Source organism: Coregonus clupeaformis, unplaced genomic scaffold (genome assembly GCF_020615455.1).
Source record: "Coregonus clupeaformis isolate EN_2021a unplaced genomic scaffold, ASM2061545v1 scaf0146, whole genome shotgun sequence".
Taxonomy (NCBI): Eukaryota; Metazoa; Chordata; class Actinopteri; order Salmoniformes; family Salmonidae; genus Coregonus; species Coregonus clupeaformis.
Window position 1 is genome coordinate 208,209 of NW_025533601.1, and position 18,194 is coordinate 226,402.

The following is an 18,194-nucleotide window of genomic DNA, read 5'->3' on the forward strand; positions in this document are numbered from 1 at the left end:
TCTCACCAAGCTGCTTGCCTATTGTCCTGTAGCCCATCCCAGCCTTGTGCAGGTCTACAATTTTATCCCTGATGTCCTTACACAGCTCTCTGGTCTTGGCCATTGTGGAGAGGTTGGAGTCTGTTTGATTGAGTGTGTGGACAGGTGTCTTTTATACAGGTAACGAGTTCAAACAGGTGCAGTTAATACAGGTAATGAGTGGAGAACAGGAGGGCTTCTTAAAGAAAAACTAACAGTTCTGTGAGAGCCGGAATTCTTACTGGTTGGTAGGTGATCAAATACTTATGTCATGCAATAAAATGAACAATTAATTATTTAAAAATCATACAATGTGATTTTCTGGATTTTTGTTTTAGATTCCGTCTCTCATAGTTGAAGTGTACCTATGATAAAAATTACAGACCTCTACATGCTTTGTAAGTAGGAAAACCTGCAAAATCAGCAGTGTATCAAATACTTGTTCTCCCCACTGTACATGCCCGTCTGAAGTTTGCCAATGAACATCTGAATGATTCAGAGGAGAACTGGGTGAAAGTGTTGTGGTCAGATGAGACCAAAATCGAGCTCTTTGGCATCAACTCAACTCGCCGTGTTTGGAGGAGGAGGAATGCTGCCTATGACCCCAAGAACACCATCCCCACCGTCAAACATGGAGGTGGAAACATTATGCTTTGGGGGTGTTTTTCTGCTAAGGGTACAGGACAACTTCACTGCATCAAAGGGACGATGGACCGGGCCATGTACCTTCAAATCTTGGGTGAGAACCTCCTTCCCTCAGCCAGGGCATTGAAAGTGGGTCGTGGATGGGTATTCCAGCATGACAATGACCCAAAACACACGGCCAAGGCAACAAAGGAGTGGCTCAAGAAGAAGCACATTAAGGTCCTGGAGTGGCCTAGCCAGTCTCCAGACCTTAATCCCATAGAAAATCTGTGGAGGGAGCTGAAGGTTCGAGTTGCCAAACGTCAGCCTCGAAACCTTAATGACTTGGAGAAGATCTGCAAAGAGGAGTGGGACAAAATCCCTCCTGAGATGTGTGCAAACCTGGTGGCCAACTACATTTACATTTTAGTCATTTAGCAGACGCTCTTATCCAGAGCGATTTACAGTTAGTGAGTGCATACATTATTTTTTATACTGGCCCCCCTTGGGAATCGAACCCACAACCCTGGCGTTGCAAACGCCATGCTCTACCAACTGAGCTACATTCCTGCCGGCCATTTCCTCCCCTACCCTGGGCCAATTGTGCACTGCCCCATGGGTCTCCCGGTCGCGGCCGGCTACGACAGAGCCTGGATTAGAACCAGGATCTCTAGTGGCACAGCTAGCACTGCGATGCAGTGCCTTAGACCACTGCGCCACTACAAGAAACGTCTGACCTCTGTGATTGCCAACAAGGGTTTTGCCTCCAAGTACTAAGTCATGTTTTGCAGAGGGGTCAAATACTTATTTCCCTCATTAAAATGCAAATCAATTCATAACATTTTTGACATGCGTTTTTCTGGATTTTGTTGTTGTTATTCCGTCTCTCACTGTTCAAATAAACCTACCATTAAAATTATAGACTGATCATGTCTTTGTCAGTGGGCAAACGTACAACATCAGCAGGGGATCAAATATTTTTTTCCCTCACTGTAGCTAGCTAGCAAATGGCTTCACCAAGAAGAAGAAAGTCTGATACACCCTTAAAATCTATGGTCGATGTGTGTCGCTCTTGTGGAGAAAACTATCCCAATAAGAAGTGCAAACACAATCTCTAATGCCAAGACGTCGGCACCGATATGATTATACTACAGCACTAGAGGAGATAACTGGTCCAATCGCTGCTGAAGGGGATGATGTTCCTAAATCAGTCTGCGAAAAGTGTCGCACACTTCTAACAAGGTACTACAAAAGTAGTCGTGAAGTGGCTAGACTTTGGAGTTTATTTCGGGAGAGAGCCAGTACTGTGGCGAAAATACGACGGAAGCGGTGCTCCCTCACAACGCCATCCCAGGAGGCTAAACGAAGAGGTAGCTACTCCCCAGTGTCCCAACATTGGAGAAGGACACTTCGGTTAAGTCTACCGACTGCTGAGCCAACCGACGATGTCACTTTTCCATCAGGCAGCGGTGATGGGGCTCTGCAGAGCTGCCAACTCTCACGTTTTCGCCGTGTGAAACACGGGGGGGAGAAGGTGGCAAAGAGCTTCCTAGGGTTAGAGGCAGATGCTTGGAATTTAGAGTGGTAGAAAGTGGCTTTAGCAGCAGAAACAGAGGAATAAAATGTAGAGAGGAGGGAGTGAAAAGATGCCAGGTCCGCAGGGAGTCTAGTTTTCCTCCATTTCCACTCGGCTGCCCTGTTCCGTGAGCTCGCAATGAGTCGTCAAGCCACGGAGCTGGAGGGGAGGACCGAGCCGGCCGGGAGGATAGGGGACATAGAGAGTCAAAGGATGCAGAAAGGGAGGAGAGGAGGGTTGAGGAGGCAGAATCAGGAGATTGGAGGGAGAAGGATTGAGCAGAGGGAAGAGATGATAGGATGGAAGAGGAGAGAGTAGCGGGAGAGAGAGAGAGCGAAGGTTGCGATGGCGCATTACCATCTGAGTAGGGGCTAGTGACTGTGACAGCATGGAATTCAAATGAGGAGATAGACAGATGGGTCAGGGGAGAAAGAGAGAATGTCCACTTGGGAGAGATGAGGATTCCTGTGCCACCACCCCGCTGACCAGATGCTCTCGGGTATGCGAGAATACATGGTCAGACGAGGAGAGAGCAGTAGGAGTAGCAGTGCTTTCTGTGGTAATCCATGTTTCCGTCAGCGTCAAGAAGTCGAGGGACTGGAGGGTAGCATAGGCTGAGATGAACTCTGCCTTGTTGGCCGCAGAACGGCAGTTCCAGAGGCTGCCGGAGACCTGGAACTCCACGTGGGTCGTGCGTGCAGGGACCACCAGGTTAGAGTGGCAGCAGCCACGCGGTGTGAGGCGTTTGTATAGCCTGTGCGGAGAGGAGAGAACAGGGATAGACAGACGCATAGTTGACAGGCTACAGAAAATGACTACAATAATGCAAAGGAGATCGGAATGAAATAAACTAAATATCTGGGAAAGCGAGAGAGCGGGGCCTCCCTTACTTACGTTTCACTGAAACACTCAAATATAACTCTCCCAACTTCCACTTTAGAAATAATAATTGTTGTAAACTACAGCGGTTCAATGTTTTCTAGGAATAGACTAACTTAGTTTATTCAGGAAGCTAACTTGGTACAGTATTCTTCCGTGACAACCGTCCAGGGCACCGAATCCTATGACGCCATAGCCAACTAGCATGCCAGGCTCCAATAACACGGTTTAGCACCAATACTCGGTTACAACAAACCACCAGTGTGTTAACACGCCAAGCAGATCATTCGTGTCCGTGTCTAACGTTGTGTAAAGTTTTGGGTTAGTTTTGACAGTTTGAGTGAGTCCGTCGACAACTTATTCAGCCAGTTAGTTAGCTAGAATAGTTAGCATACTAGCTAGCCATTGCTCTCTGCCAATGAAAAAAAAAACTCCTCCCACGGCACGAACACACAGAGAGAGCCAAGCTAACGTTAACTAGTCACCCATGTCCCGAATTCCCTTGAACGATTCTGGTTACCAGTATGTAAAAACAAAACACAAATGTAGGTTAACTTACCCTTAGTAGCTACTGTTAGCCAGTTAAGTGCAAAGCTAGCCACTGAATCGATTCATCCAGTTCACGTCTGTTCGCTAGGTCGTTCCAGCTATTGTCTAGTTAGCTATCCAGGTAGCAACAAGCTAGCTAGATTTCGAGTACAGTAGCTACTAACTACCTAACGTTAACGCTTCAGATAATGAGGTTAGAAAAACAGCTGAATGGTAGGCAGCTAGCTGGCATAATTACAGGTACTCTTAAGCGTTAAATAACATTGGAAACAACTATCCACAGTTGCTAATAGTTACCAGTAGCTACCTGCTAGCTAGTCCAGGTATTGGGTTAGCTAGCCTCGTGCTTCACCGGGCTCAGCCGAATACAATACTTACCTACAATAATTACCTACAATAACCTACGATAACTACCTGGATAAACTACCTACAATACCTAACTACAATCTAAATACATGGTTTAAGCTTTACTCGACATCATATAAGCCAAGCTTACCTCCCGCCAGAGAGAGACACAACCGCACCCGACGACCTTCATCACTGGTTCCTTTAAGACATGAAGGTCAGTCAATACGGAACATTTCAAGAACTTTTAAAGTTTCTTCAAGTGCAGTCGCAAAAACCATCAAGTGCTATGAACTGGCTCTCATGAGGACCGCCACAGGAATGGAAGACCCTGAGTTACCTCTGCTGCAGAGGATAAGTTCGTTAGAGTTACCAGCCTCAGAAATTGCAGCCCAAATAAATGCTTCACAGAGTTCAAGTCACAGACACATCTCAACATCAACTGTTCAGAGGGGACTGTGTGAATCAGGCCTTCATGGCCAAATTGCTGCAAAGAAACCACTACTAAAGGACACCAATAAGAAGAAGAGACCTGCCTGGGCCAAGAAACACGAGCAATGGACATTTGTCCTTTGGTCTGGAGTCCAAATTGGAGATTTCTGGTTCCAACCGCCGTGTCTTTGTGAGACGCGGTGTGGGTGAACGGATGATCTCCGCATGTGTAGTTCCCACCATAAAGCATGGAGGAGGAGGTGTTATGGTGTCGGGGTGCTTTTCTGGTGACACTGTCAGCTCAGCTGGTAGAGCACGGCGCTTGTAACGCCATGCTACCACAGCATTCTGCAGCAATACGCCATCCCATCTGGTTTGGGCTTAGTGGGACTATCATATGTTTTTCAACAGGACAATGACCCAACATACCTCCAGGCTGTGTAGGTGCTATTTTACCAAGAAGGAGAGTGATGGAGTGCTGCATCAGATTACCTGGCCTCCACAATCTCCCGACCTCAACCCAATTGAGATGGTTTGGGATGAGTCGGATCGGCAGAGTGAAGGAAAAGCAGCCAACAAGTGCTCAGCATATGTGGGAACTTCTTCAAGACTGTTGGAAAAGCATTCCAGGTGAAGCTGGTTGAGAGAATGCCAAGAGTGCGCAAAGCTGTCATCAAGGCAAAGGGTGGCTATTTGAAGAATCTCAAATATAAAATATATTTTGATTTGTTTAACTACATGATTCCATATGTGTAATTTCATAGTTTTGATGTCTTCACTATTATTCTACAATGTAGATCATAGTAAAAATAAAGAAAAGCCTTGCATGAGTAGGTGTGTCCAAACTTTTGACTGATACTGTATGTATCCATCTGTAGTGCGGGCAAAACATTGCAGCACCCCCAAACTACTTCCTGCGGCTATGAGCTCATGTACACGACCCCATCAGCTTAACATGCCTTGGGTCTAAGTTAATAATGATTCTATCAGCCCAATGTTTCGTTCTGAGATTCAATGTAGTTTAGATCAGTGTAGATCACTATAAACTCATGACGTCATTAAGAGAGATTAAAAACTGAGGTGACAGTTAATCTAAAATGTACCTTTTCTGACTTTACTTTTACATTCTATGTATATTTCCCCTGGCATGCCAATAAACCTGACATTCTATGTCTATTTCCCCTGGCATGCCAATAAACCTGACATTCTATGTCTATTTCCCCTGGCATGCCAATAAACCTGACATTCTATGTCTATTTCCCCTGGCATGCCAATAAACCTGACATTCTATGTCTATTTCCCCTGGCATGCCAATAAACCTGACATTCTATGTCTATTTCCCCTGGCATGCCAATAAACCTGACATTCTATGTCTATTTCCCCTGGCATGCCAATAAACCTGACATTCTATGTCTATTTCCCCTGGCATGCCAATAAACCTGACATTCTATGTATATTTCCCCTGGCATGCCAATAAACCTGACATTCTATGTCTATTTCCCCTGGCATGCCAATAAACCTGACATTCTATGTCTATTTCCCCTGGCATGCCAATAAACCTGACATTCTATGTCTATTTCCCCTGGCATGCCAATAAACCTGACATTCTATGTCTATTTCCCCTGGCATGCCAATAAACCTGACATTCTATGTCTATTTCCCCTGGCATGCCAATAAACCTGACATTCTATGTATATTTCCCCTGGCATGCCAATAAACCTGACATTCTATGTATATTTCCCCTGGCATGCCAATAAACCTGACATTCTATGTCTATTTCCCCTGGCATGCCAATACACCTGACATTCTATGTATATTTCCCCCGTCATGCCAATAAACCTGACATTCATTTGTACCCTCCCATTCTTCCAGGTGCTTGTGCAGACTGAAAAAATCACGTAATACTCGCATCGTTACTGGTCCCATGCAGAACGTTGTGGAGAACGTTGTACAAGGACGACTCCACAGGCTACCAAAGGCTGTGATGGACGTCCCCAGTCTGGTTCCCCTGGTCACCAAAGAAGTTTCAAAGCGTGTCAAGCCATTTGAATTCAACTCCATGCTGCGACAGACCACTCCTTCCGCTCTCAAAGACTTTTAGTCGGGGACAAGGTTTTAGAAGAATGGAGGACAACCGCTCCCACTTTCATGAGTTCCCTGGAGACGGCAAGCCCATTGGAAAGAGACAGAACAAGAAGACACTAAGAGCACAATGGTCATGGCTGGAGAGAGCCTTCTCAGGGTGCCGCAATGTATGGGAACTTTATTGTGCTGCATCAGGGTAATGCAGAGGAAGGATGCCACCGTCGGCTTGCTAGACTTGGCATCTGTCAGCAGGCAGAGCACAGGTAGCTTAGTGGTTAAGAGCGTTGTGCCAGTAACCGAAAGGTCGCCGGTTCTAATCCCCGAGCCGACTAGGTGAAAAATCTGTCGATGTGCCCTTGAGCGAGGCACTTAACCCTAATTGCTCCTGTAAGTCGCTCTGGATAAGAGCGTCTGCTAAATGACTAAAATGTAATGTAAATATAAGAAGCTTAAAGTAATGTAACCCGATTCAACGATCAACGTGTCATCAAGATCTGTACAAATCTCACTTAGTCGTGTTCAATCTGTACAATTATTTTAATTGGTATAAATATTGACATGAGGAAGGACATGCCCACAGCCAGTAGTGTGATTTAGTGAAACACGTTAAGGAGTGTTGTTGTCCATAACAACATAAAACATACTGCAGAACAACACTGGAGTCATTTTCTTTGTTGAATTAAGTTTCCTTTTTTCTTATCAGAAATGATCAGGCAAATATATAAATGTTTCTGTTTGTTCCTTGTCATGAAAAATAAAATTATAAAACTAATTAATTGTTTTTAAAGAATAACAAGAAAACAATTCAATCAAACAATTGATTTCCTTAGTATTAACACAACGTTCATTTACAATAAGGACAAGAAAGGGGATTAAAACATCACTAACCACTGTTTTTATTTCAATAAATTACATATTTATAGAAACCTATTTTAGTAGTGTGCTTAGTAGTACCATAGTAATATAGGATTTGTGTACACATACGTGTGCATATATTACATGTATGTAACTTAACATACAGTATTATATGTATGTAACTTAACATACAGTATTATATTACATATGTATTAAATGACACATACAGTACACCTCACATGCATATCAGACACACAAATTCAGCAGTAATCACACTGCCTATCTGAGAGCTAGACTCCCCTTTCTTACTTATTTCACTCTTAAGGATTTTTGAACACATCGTTCCATGGTTTTATTGTTCCATAGAACCAAACAGAAGACAGCCAGCTGCTCTTTATCCCCAAACAAAAAATAGTAAAATACAAGACAGAGAAAAACCAACCAACCAAGACAGTTAACCAGAGGGGTATCCTACGAAGCAAGCTAGATCTAATAGGGGTCTTCTAAAGCTAGCCAGCTTCAGTTAGCTTCACATTCCAGGTCAGGCTTCATCTGTACTACGACGGTGGATATTGCTCGTCCGCCTGCCCCCAACTCTAGCAGGCTGCGCCTGCATTGTCGCTCATGGCTAGTCGAACCGCGAACTCTTCATTGAGACGATGCTGAAACATCAATCCATGGGCGAGTCAGTGACACATTTTCATTTGTGCCGAAATCAAAATGAAAGAAAAGTTATTTTGGAAATTCATCAGGCTATAGTGTGAAATATGCTTTTAGAAGTGTTGTCTTTATTTGATCAGTTATCCTTAATGCCGTCTTTATTTTATTACTTTTCATTAAGGCTGTCTTTGGTGTGCTTATCAATGCACAACAACCACAAGCACCTTCATACAAAAGTCATACAAAAGTGTTTCTGTGGGTGAAGTTTAAAACGCATTCTGTCATTACTAAATGTGTAATGTGATATATTTTAACATGACTATTTTTTAACACACAAAAAATAAAATATCGAATCAGTCGTCTTCCTCAAATGGAGGGGATGATGACGCAATCTTTGCGAGAGGGAAGGAATCTGATTTCGTTGGTCCTCAACTCACGGCTCAGTCATTTCATTCAGGGTAAGTGGAGTTACCCGTGAGTTAGCCTGCCACGGAGCAGGTTAGTTCTGGAGGATTTGTTGCCATAGAAATTGACCTGGCTAGAAGGTGAGCCACTTTCGTATGACCGGTTATCCCGAGTTGAACTCAAGAGTTTGACCAAAGTGTTACCTCGCTATCTCCTCAAACCTGCTTCGTAGGATACCCCTCAGGGTCCTGTTCAGTAGGGAGCGTAATAAACAAAAACAATTGTTTCTTATTGGACAAGTTCAGGTAATTTACCTCCCTGTTTCAGTCAGTTTTGTTCCATTTTGTGCCTACTGTAATGTGATGCATTCACAGCATTCAACCCAGTCCCAGACATCGGGAACACGTGTTAACGTGACATCACTATGTTCTGACTGAGTAAGCCAATCCTCCAGTCCAAGCCATGATTACAGGTAGTGAAGAAAATAAACTACTGGCAGCTAGGCAGCAAATGAAGACCAATTAAAATACCAAAAGGTGCAGAGGCCAGGACAAGACCCTAGCTGTCTGGCCCTGACTGATGGACAGCAGCGTTGGGGTCAATTCCATTTCAATTCCAGTCAATCCAAAAAGTTAACTAAATTCCAATTCCACATTTTCCTGATTGAAAAGCAGTGAAGAGAATTGGAATTTCAGTTTACTTCTTGAATTGCTGGACAGGTTTGAAACGTCCGTCTGTCCACATGAAGCAGTCTTGAATTAGTAGCAAACTGACGCTGACTGCAGAAAAGCCCCGAGCTAGAGTTCCATCAATGTCTGGCTTTCACTTAGCCTGGAAACCAATCTGAATAGTGAAACAGTGCGATACGATATTCAGTGTGGGTTCCAGGCTAGCTTTTACTGGCCTTACAGTACACCAGTTCAGTTCCCTATACAAGCACAGGGGATGACCCACACACAAAGCTATGATGACATGGTACACACATGGCCAAACCATGATGACATGGTACACACATGGCCAAACCATGATGACATGGTACACACATGGCCAAACCATGATGACATGGTACACACATGGCCAAACCATGATGACATGGTACACACATGGCCAAACCATGATGACATGGTACACACATGGCCAAACCATGATGACATGGTACACACATGGCCAAACCATGAGATATCTGAGTCATGTAAAGGGATGCCCCTCTCCTTCCCCCTTTAGAAAAGGTGTTGCTTGTTTGATTTCCACAGTGACTTAACACACTACAGTGCATCATCATAACAGTGCTTTAGCCGTATTTATCTTGGTATTACTGAGGTTAGTGAAAGTGTACCACAATCCTCACAAAGTAAAACACTTCACATGGGTTACTCTGCCCGGCAGACAACAGTCTTCTTTAGACAGACGGTCTTGGCTTTCTGATTCCTGATATCAGATATATTGAGATGACAGGCAGGTACCATGCACCTGTCATTCATTGGGAGTTTAGTTTCTCATATAAAAATAAAGTCTTTGTCGGCCTCTTCTCCAGATTGGGAAGACTTTCCCCCCGGTCCCTTGTCTCTGTCAGGGTTGGGGGATTGGTCCTTGGGTTTGGAGCCGTTGTCCTCAGAGTTGTGGCGGTGGGGGCTCTGGTGTTTGGCAGGGTCTGATACTGAGCCTGGTTTCACTGCTGAGGAGAAGAAGACATGATCTGGTTATGAGGATGAACAGCAGAGGGTGCCAAAAACAACCTTATCTGAAAACTAACCAGTTTATTTCTGTTTTGATCTCGATCTCTACCTCATCTGTGCTAAAAATGAGTAAAAATAACACTTCTAGACAGTAACTCGTGAAAGACGAAATCAATCAAACACATTTTCTAAAGAAAAGCAAGCACATTTTCCAACTGGCACCAAGACATGTTCCAAAAAATATGAACATATTCCATGTGAAGCCCAGATAACTTTCTGCCTCAGGTGCCAGGTGGAAAAATGGTCAATAGGCAGCATGGGTAGATTCATTTTGGTAAGCTTCCTTCAATTATAAGTGTTTTGGTAAGCTTCCTTCAGTTATAAGTGATCACTATCAATCAAATAATTTCCAGAAACTCCAATAATGAATCTCACTGCAGTCTGACCTGCACTATGGGACAAGATAGAGAGGAGGAGGGAAAGGGGGAACTTCTTCTAACCAGTACAGGGGAGGGCCTTCCTGCTCTCGTGCTCGCCCACTTCCTGTTCGGTGCTGGTAGGTGATTGGCGGGCGTGTCGGGCTCTGACGGCTGTGATTGGCCTGTCAGCTTCCTGATCAGAGTCAAACACGCTACCGTCTTCTGTTGGGACATTCACTGGGGAGAGGGTGGCGGGAGGGAGGCTGGTCTTTAGTGCTCGTTGATCAATTAGCCATTCAATCAGTCACAGGGCCAATCCGTTTGGGGTATAGTTATTCATTCTAATTAGTCTTTTAGCACATCTTGGATGCTAAAAATATTATACAAGTAGACAATGTGTGGTTAATATTTGATGGAGTTCGTAAAGAATGAACATCAATAACATATCAATAGATTCTTCAGCCATAATTTCAATCTTCTCACTAGCACAGTGTGGTCTGTGGTGCCCTCAGTGACTGTTCATAGGAGTAATGTTGCTGTGTAATAGAGTGTGTAGTGGAGTGTGTTATAGAATGTAGTAGTGTGTTATAGTGTGTAGTAGAGTTTGTTATAGAATGTGTAGTAGAGTGTGTAGTGGAGTGTGTTATAGAGTGTAGTAGTGTGTTATAGTGTGTAGTAGAGTTTGTTATAGAATGTGTAGTAGAGTGTGTATTAGTGTGTAGTAGAGTGTGTAGTAGAGTGTGTAGTAGAGTGTGTTATAGTGTGTAGTAGAGTGTGTTATAGAGTGTGTAGTAGAGTGTGTAGTAGAGTGTGTAGTAGAGTGTGTAGTAGTGTGTATTAGTGCGTAGTAGAGTGTGTATTAGTGCGTAGTAGAGTGTGTATTAGTGCGTAGTAGAGTGTGTATTAGTGTGTAGTAAAGTGTGTTGTAGCCATTTCTAGAGAGATAACACTAATCCATGGAGATAATACCAAATGAGATAGAGAAGCTTCATTAATACATTACAGCTGGTGTAGTAGATTTGATAAGAATGTTGGCCAGTGCTAGTGAGGAAATCCACAGAGATAAATCCTAGCTTATCTATGAGGAAAACCGTAATCAATGAAGGATAATGATATCTATCTACAATACAAAGGCTAGGTCCAAAATGGCACTCTGTCTGGCCAGAAGTAGCGCTATCTAGGGAATAGAATGCAGGCAAAGTAGTTTATGGAGAAAGAGAGAGGAGTTGGAACATTGATTTGTGGAATCTGGAAGGCAACAGACATATTATGAGAGGGCACACACACACACAATCAGGGTGTACATGGAAAACACACTATACAGAACACAACACACAGACTCACAGACTGACACAAAGGTGGATTGAAACAAAACACAGCAGACTAACCAATGCAAAGTATGATTCAATGACAGCTTATGAGACTGTTCACTTGGAATAAGAGCAAATGGAATGGCAATCTTAGCAAAAAAAGTTCAGATTTAGCTGTAACTGTTATTGTGTATTTTGTCAATGCAGTAATGATAATATATTCTGGTGTCAGACACATCTCTCTCTCTCCCTACTAAGAGACTAGATACAGTTTGAGGGAAACCGAGGCCTGTGCTTCAGGGCTTAATAGCCCTGTCCTTCCAGGTTTTCTCAACCGCAGAGTGATGAACGAGACCTGGAAGTATGATAGTGCGAGACTTAGGTCTGTTCCTACCTGGATGGGTAAAGGTAACCTACCTGTCTGAGCAGAGGGGTTTTTGCTACTCCCCGCGCCCCCCAGTAGAAGACTGCCCTGCCCCTCCTTGTCCAAGGTGACCCTCTTCAGGCCGTGAGACAGCATTACCACCTTGGGAGACACATTCCCTCCAGGGGAGTCACAGACCTCATCTGGCAGACAGGAAGAAATCAGAACTACATCAAGGTTTCTATTGTCCCAAAACCAGGACAGGTGTGTGTCTAAATGTCCAGGTTAAGATTTATCATGTATTGTTGTTTATGTAGTTGATGACTGAGACAGGAAGCCAGATTAGTTGGCATCCTAGTTGAAGATCTGTGGTCTATTGAAAGGCTGAAGGTGTCCAGCCTCATGCCCCAGAATAGACTAGAACACTAACACTAGATCTTTAACAGCTTTAACATCCAGGGACTAGATAGTGTCCCAGTAGCCCTCCTCAGGGCAGAAGTCCACACCCAGTGAACCCAGTCTATGGTCCTGGCAGGTGGTGATTCTCCATACTCTAAGCAGACAAGGCCACTGCTTTCTGCTCCCAGTGAACCCAGTCTATGGTCCTGGCAGGTGGTGATTCTCCATACTCTAAACAGACAAGGCCACTGCTTTCTGCTCCCAGTGATCAGACACGACCTCATTTATTCAGCTTTGTTGTCTCCAGCCACGTTTGGATGTGTGTAGATACCTCACACGGTACCTATGCTCCTGGCTGTCCACTATCCCATAGGAATAAAACAAGAATACAGTATAAATCTGTATTATGTCAATGCTCCATACTCTACCAACAGGGTCTAAAATTAACACCCGCCACCTGCCAAATGCGGGTCGATTTTGGCATTGGCGGGTAAGATGTCCATTTCACCATCCACGTTGGCGGGTGGTCGGCTCCACAGTGCGAGCATTTCACTCGCATATGTGAATAAAAATAGTCAAGTATGATCACATTTATGGTCAAATAAATGCTGCAGTAGCTGTTTTCAAAGTATTTCTGCCATTTTGTTTCATAGCTGGTAAATTAATCGCACAAAGTCAAAGAATGGAATCCTATATAGCCTATCCCACCTCACACTGCAACGCAGCCTGGCTGGGGGCTGTGCGCACGAGAAGAGCTGAGTGAAATATTCATTTTTAGAAGCGCACAGGCATAAAAGTTGGTCTAATTTACTTAAAACGAAAGTCTACTGAAGTGAGACGTTGTCCCTGTGTTTCTTGGCTATTTACATGGTTTTGTTCACAAGCTTGGTTGTTTTTCTATGTTTGAAGTTTCAACTGCCAGAGAAGAGAGGACAGAGCTTCTACTAGTCAGACTCAATCTCACAGGCACAAAGGTGACTCAAGTCACGCTAAACACGGTAACCTCCCGCCCTTAAAGGGGCAGGTGTGATATTTTGGTTAAAAGACTCAGGTCACAAAACATTTAATTATTCAACATACCACATTAGTTACTTCTTACTAGTAATACATTTACTGTTTTAGAAACATTACAAAGCATGCGTATCCGTTTTTTAGTGTTTTGTTGGTGTAATTTTAGAGCAAATCTTTTGAGGGGCTGGTAAAAAATCTGAGTGGCTGGTCAATCTTTTAATCTACCTGCCACAGTGGCTGGTGGACCAAAAGGTAAATGTTATGCCCTGTCTACCAGTTCTCCTGGCTGTTATCCATACTAATGGAAGGATACAAGAATATCCAGTATATCTGTAGATGTAATGCTCCATTACATTATTTTTTTTTTACATTTTAGTAGACACTCTTATCCAGAGCGACTTACAGTTAGTGCATACATTATTTAAAAAATAAATAATTCATACTGGCCCCCCGTGGGAAACGAACCCACAACCCTGGCATTGCAAACGCCATGCTCTACCAACTGAGCTACATCCCTGCCGGCCATTCCCTCCCCTACCCTGGACGACGCTGGGCCAATTGTGCGCCGCCCCATGGGTCTCCCGGTCGCGGCCAGCTACGACAGAGCCTGGATTCGAACCAGGATCTCTAGTGGCACAGCTAGCACTGCGATGCAGCGCCTTAGACCACTGCGCCACTCGGGAGGCCTCCATATTATAGGCTTACCTATACTCCTGCTACTGCTGGTGCGCGGCTTCTGAGGGATGGAGGGTCGGGCAGCGAGGGCTGGCTTGGTGCCCTGAGGAGGGGGCTTGGGACTGGAGCTGGAGGTGGTGCGGTTCCTAGGGACCGTCTCTGGCTTGGCCTCCCCACCTCGAGGGCTCTTCTCTGGGGAGCCGACCACCACCACCCCCTCTGCCTTAGAGCCACCTGGAGACCTGCTCTCTGTTGGGGTAGGCTGGCCCTTCACTGCTCACACACACACACACACACACACACACAGTCAGGCAGACAGGCGCACACAGATGCACACGCAGGCAGAAACACACACAGGGCCATTAATGGGACACACAAAAGGCAACAAGTCACACAAATGATTCACAAAATCTGTGGTTCAGGTAAAATAGCCTCCCACGCCTTGTGAATCCCACTCTGTAAACGTTAACAGTAGAGATGAACTCACCGCTGGCACTGCTGTCTGGTCTGTCTGGACTGGACGACTGGTCATACTGGTCCTGGAGGAGACAGACAGACAACCATGGGTTCAGTCACAGCATCCACTATAGACCGACCTATAGACCGACCGAGAGCATCCTGACCGGTTGCATCGCCGCCTGGTATGGCGACTGCTCGGCATCCGGCCGTAAAGCGCTACAGAGGGTAGCGCGTACGGCCCAGTACATCACTGGGGGCCGAGCTCCCTGCCATCCAGGACCTCTATACCAGGCGGTGTCAGAGGAAGGCCCAAAAAAATTGTGAAAGACTCCATTCACCCAAGTCATATAAATGTTCTCTCTGCTACCGCACGGCAAGCGGTACTGGAGCACCAAGTCTAGGTCCAGAAGGCTCCTTAACAGCTTCTACCCCCAAGCCATAAGACTGCTGAACAATTAATCAAATGGCCACCCGGACTATTTACATTGCCCTCCCCATTGCTACTCGCTGTTTATTATCTGTCACTAGTTACTTTACCCCTACCTACATTTACTTTAGCTTATTTAGTAGAAAAATGGTTTGGGGGTTGGTATTTTACCCCCTTTTTCATGGTATCCAATTGGTAATTACAGTCTTGTCCCATCGCTGCAACTGCCGTATGGACATGGGAGAGGCGAAGGTCGAGAGTCGTGCGTCCTCCGAAACACAACCCAACCGAGCCACACTGCTTCTTGACACAGTGCCCGCTTAACCCGGATCCAGCAGCACCAATGTGCCGGAGGAAACACCGTACACCTGGCGACCGAGTCAGCGTGCACTGCGCCCGGCCCGCCACAGGAGTCACTAGTGCGCGATGGGACAAGAACATCCCTGCCGGCCAAACCCTCCCCTACCCTGGACCAATTGTGCGCCGCCCCATGAGTCTCCCGGTCACGGCCGGCTACGGCAGAGCCTGGAATCTGACCAGGATCTCTAGTGGCACAGCTAGCACTGCGATGGAGTGCCTTAGACCACTGCGCCACTCGGGAGGCCCCGGTAAATATTTTATTAATTCTATTTCTTGAACTGCATTGTTGGTTAAGGGCTTGTAAGTAAGCATTTCACAGTAAGGTCTACACCTGTTGTATTCGGCGCATGTGGCAAATACAATTTGATCTGATTTGATCTGATTTGATTAATACTGTATCAACAGGCTGATTCTGATTGCTGTCATTATTCAGTCAGTCATTATCACAGAGTCGGCCATTGTGATGAAGATGCCCAACTAATCTGTGGAAGTTACTATCTCCTAGGCGTCCCAACTAGCTCCTAGAATACAATATGTGTTGTGCTATATTTATTTCCAGCAGCAGGTGGCGCTGTAGTGTAACACAGTTACTAGGGGCTGAGGTCCAGCTCTTTAGCTCAGCACCAGCCCCACCGCCAACAGACGAGAGACGGGCAGGGATTTGGCCCCGGTGATACAAGGTCAGAGAAAAGCCCTGGGAACTCCTGCTGCAAAACAACATGAACCTCCTATTCACACACACACAGTAGGGACCTGCATTCCAAAGTGAAACGGGGACACTCAAGTTGACCAAAATATGCCATTTAGCAGACGCTTTTATCCAAAGCGACTTACAGTCATGCGTGCATACATTTTTTACGTATGGGTGGTCCCGGGGATCGAACCCACTACCCCGGCGTTACAAGCGTACATGCTCTCTACCAGCTGAGCTACAGAGGACCAAACATACACACACGTCGTCGTCCATTACAGCCCTGGAGTGACACTGATACCCCTGTGAGGAACTGATGTGGTTGGCAGTTTCTGACGCGTGGTAAAGGAGTTGAACACAGGCAACATGACAGTAAAACTGAAAGCATCTGAATCCTGCTGTGGAGCACACACTCACACACACACACACACACACACACCACTCTACACCACTCTACACCAGGACAGAGAGGGTACCACACATAAAGCTTTGTCATTATGGGGTATTGTGTGTAGATTGATGTGGAAAAAAAAATATATTTAATCAATTTTAGAATAAGGCTGTAATGTAACAAAATGTGGAAAAAGTCAAGGGGTCTGAATACTTTCCAAAGGCAGTGACTTTTTCCACATTTTGTTTTTTTCCCTCGTCAATCTACACACATTACCTCATTTTTTTGTTGTTGCAAATGTAATAATAAAAAAAAAACATTTACATAAGTATGTGACAGTGGGGCCTGAAGCAGTAAGATATGACAGTGGGCCGGAAGCAGTAAGATATGACAGTGGGCCTGAAGCAGTAAGATATGCCAGTGGGCATGAAGCAGTAAGATATGACAGTGGGCCGGAAGCAGTAAGATATGACAGTGGGCCTGAAGCAGTAAGATATGACAGTGGGGCCTGAAGCAGTAAGATATGACAGTGGGCATGAAGCAGTAAGATATGACAGTGGGCATGAAGCAGTAAGATATGACAGTGGGCATGAAGCAGTAAGATATGACAGTGGGGCCTGAAGCAGTAAGATATGACAGTGGGGCCTGAAGCAGTAAGATATGCCAGTGGGCCTGAAGCAGTAAGATATGACAGTGGGCCTGAAGCAGTAAGATATGACAGTGGGCCTGAAGCAGTAAGATATGACAGTGGGGCCTGAAGCAGTAAGATATGACAGTGGGCCTGAAGCAGTAAGATATGACAGTGGGCCTGAAGCAGTAAGATATGACAGTGGGGCCTGAATCAGTAAGATATGACAGTGGGCCTGAAGCAGTAAGATATGCCAGTGGGCCTGAAGCAGTAAGATATGACAGTGGGCCTGAAGCAGTAAGATATGCCAGTGGGCCTGAAGCAGTAAGATATGACAGTGGGCCTGAAGCAGGAAGATATGACAGTGGGCCTGAAGCAGTAAGATATGACAGTGGGCCTGAAGCAGGAAGATATGACAGTGGGCCTGAAGCAGTAAGATATGACAGTGGGCATGAAGCAGTAAGATATGCCAGTGGGCCTGAAGCAGTAAGATATGACAGTGGGGTCTGAAGCAGTAAGATATGACAGTGGGCCTGAAGCAGTAAGATATGACAGTGGGCCTGAAGCAGGAAGATATGACAGTGGGCCTGAAGCAGTAAGATATGACAGTTGGTTATGAAGCAGTAAGATATGCCAGTGGGCCTGAAGCAGTAAGATATGCCAGTGGGCCTGAAGCAGTAAGATATGACAGTGGGCCTGAAGCAGTAAGATATGACAGTGGGCCTGAAGCAGTAAGATATGACAGTGGGGTCTGAAGCAGTAAGATATGACAGTGGGCCTGAAGCAGTAAGATATGACAGTGGGCATGAAGCAGTAAGATATGACAGTGGGGCCTGAAGCAGTAAGATATGACAGTGGGCCTGAAGCAGTAAGATATGCCAGTGGACCTGAAGCAGTAAGATATGACAGTGGGCCTGAAGCAGGAATATATGACAGTGGGCCTGAAGCAGTAAGAT

The 18,194-nt window shown here is 45.2% G+C and overlaps 1 protein-coding gene across 5 annotated transcripts in view; it reads right to left on the reverse strand.

Moving 5' to 3' along the window:
- Positions 1-7,026: 7,026 nt before the first annotated feature.
- The window catches only part of LOC121542751 (F-actin-uncapping protein LRRC16A), a 233,349-nt gene continuing 222,181 nt past the window's right edge, over positions 7,027-18,194 (reverse strand). For 4 of the 5 annotated variants that reach the window (XM_041852279.2, XM_041852277.2, XM_041852278.2 and 1 more), the window contains 5 exons: positions 14,770-14,821; positions 14,313-14,555; positions 12,251-12,400; positions 10,605-10,760; positions 7,027-10,103 (listed from right to left, as the gene is read on the reverse strand). In XM_041852279.2, coding sequence (XP_041708213.2) covers positions 9,925-10,103; positions 10,605-10,760; positions 12,251-12,400; positions 14,313-14,555; positions 14,770-14,821 — 780 coding nt within the window. In that variant the 3' untranslated portion in view covers positions 7,027-9,924. The remainder of the gene's footprint in view (positions 10,104-10,604; positions 10,761-12,250; positions 12,401-14,312; positions 14,556-14,769; positions 14,822-18,194) is intronic. The other variant, XM_041852280.2, reaches the window with a different exon arrangement.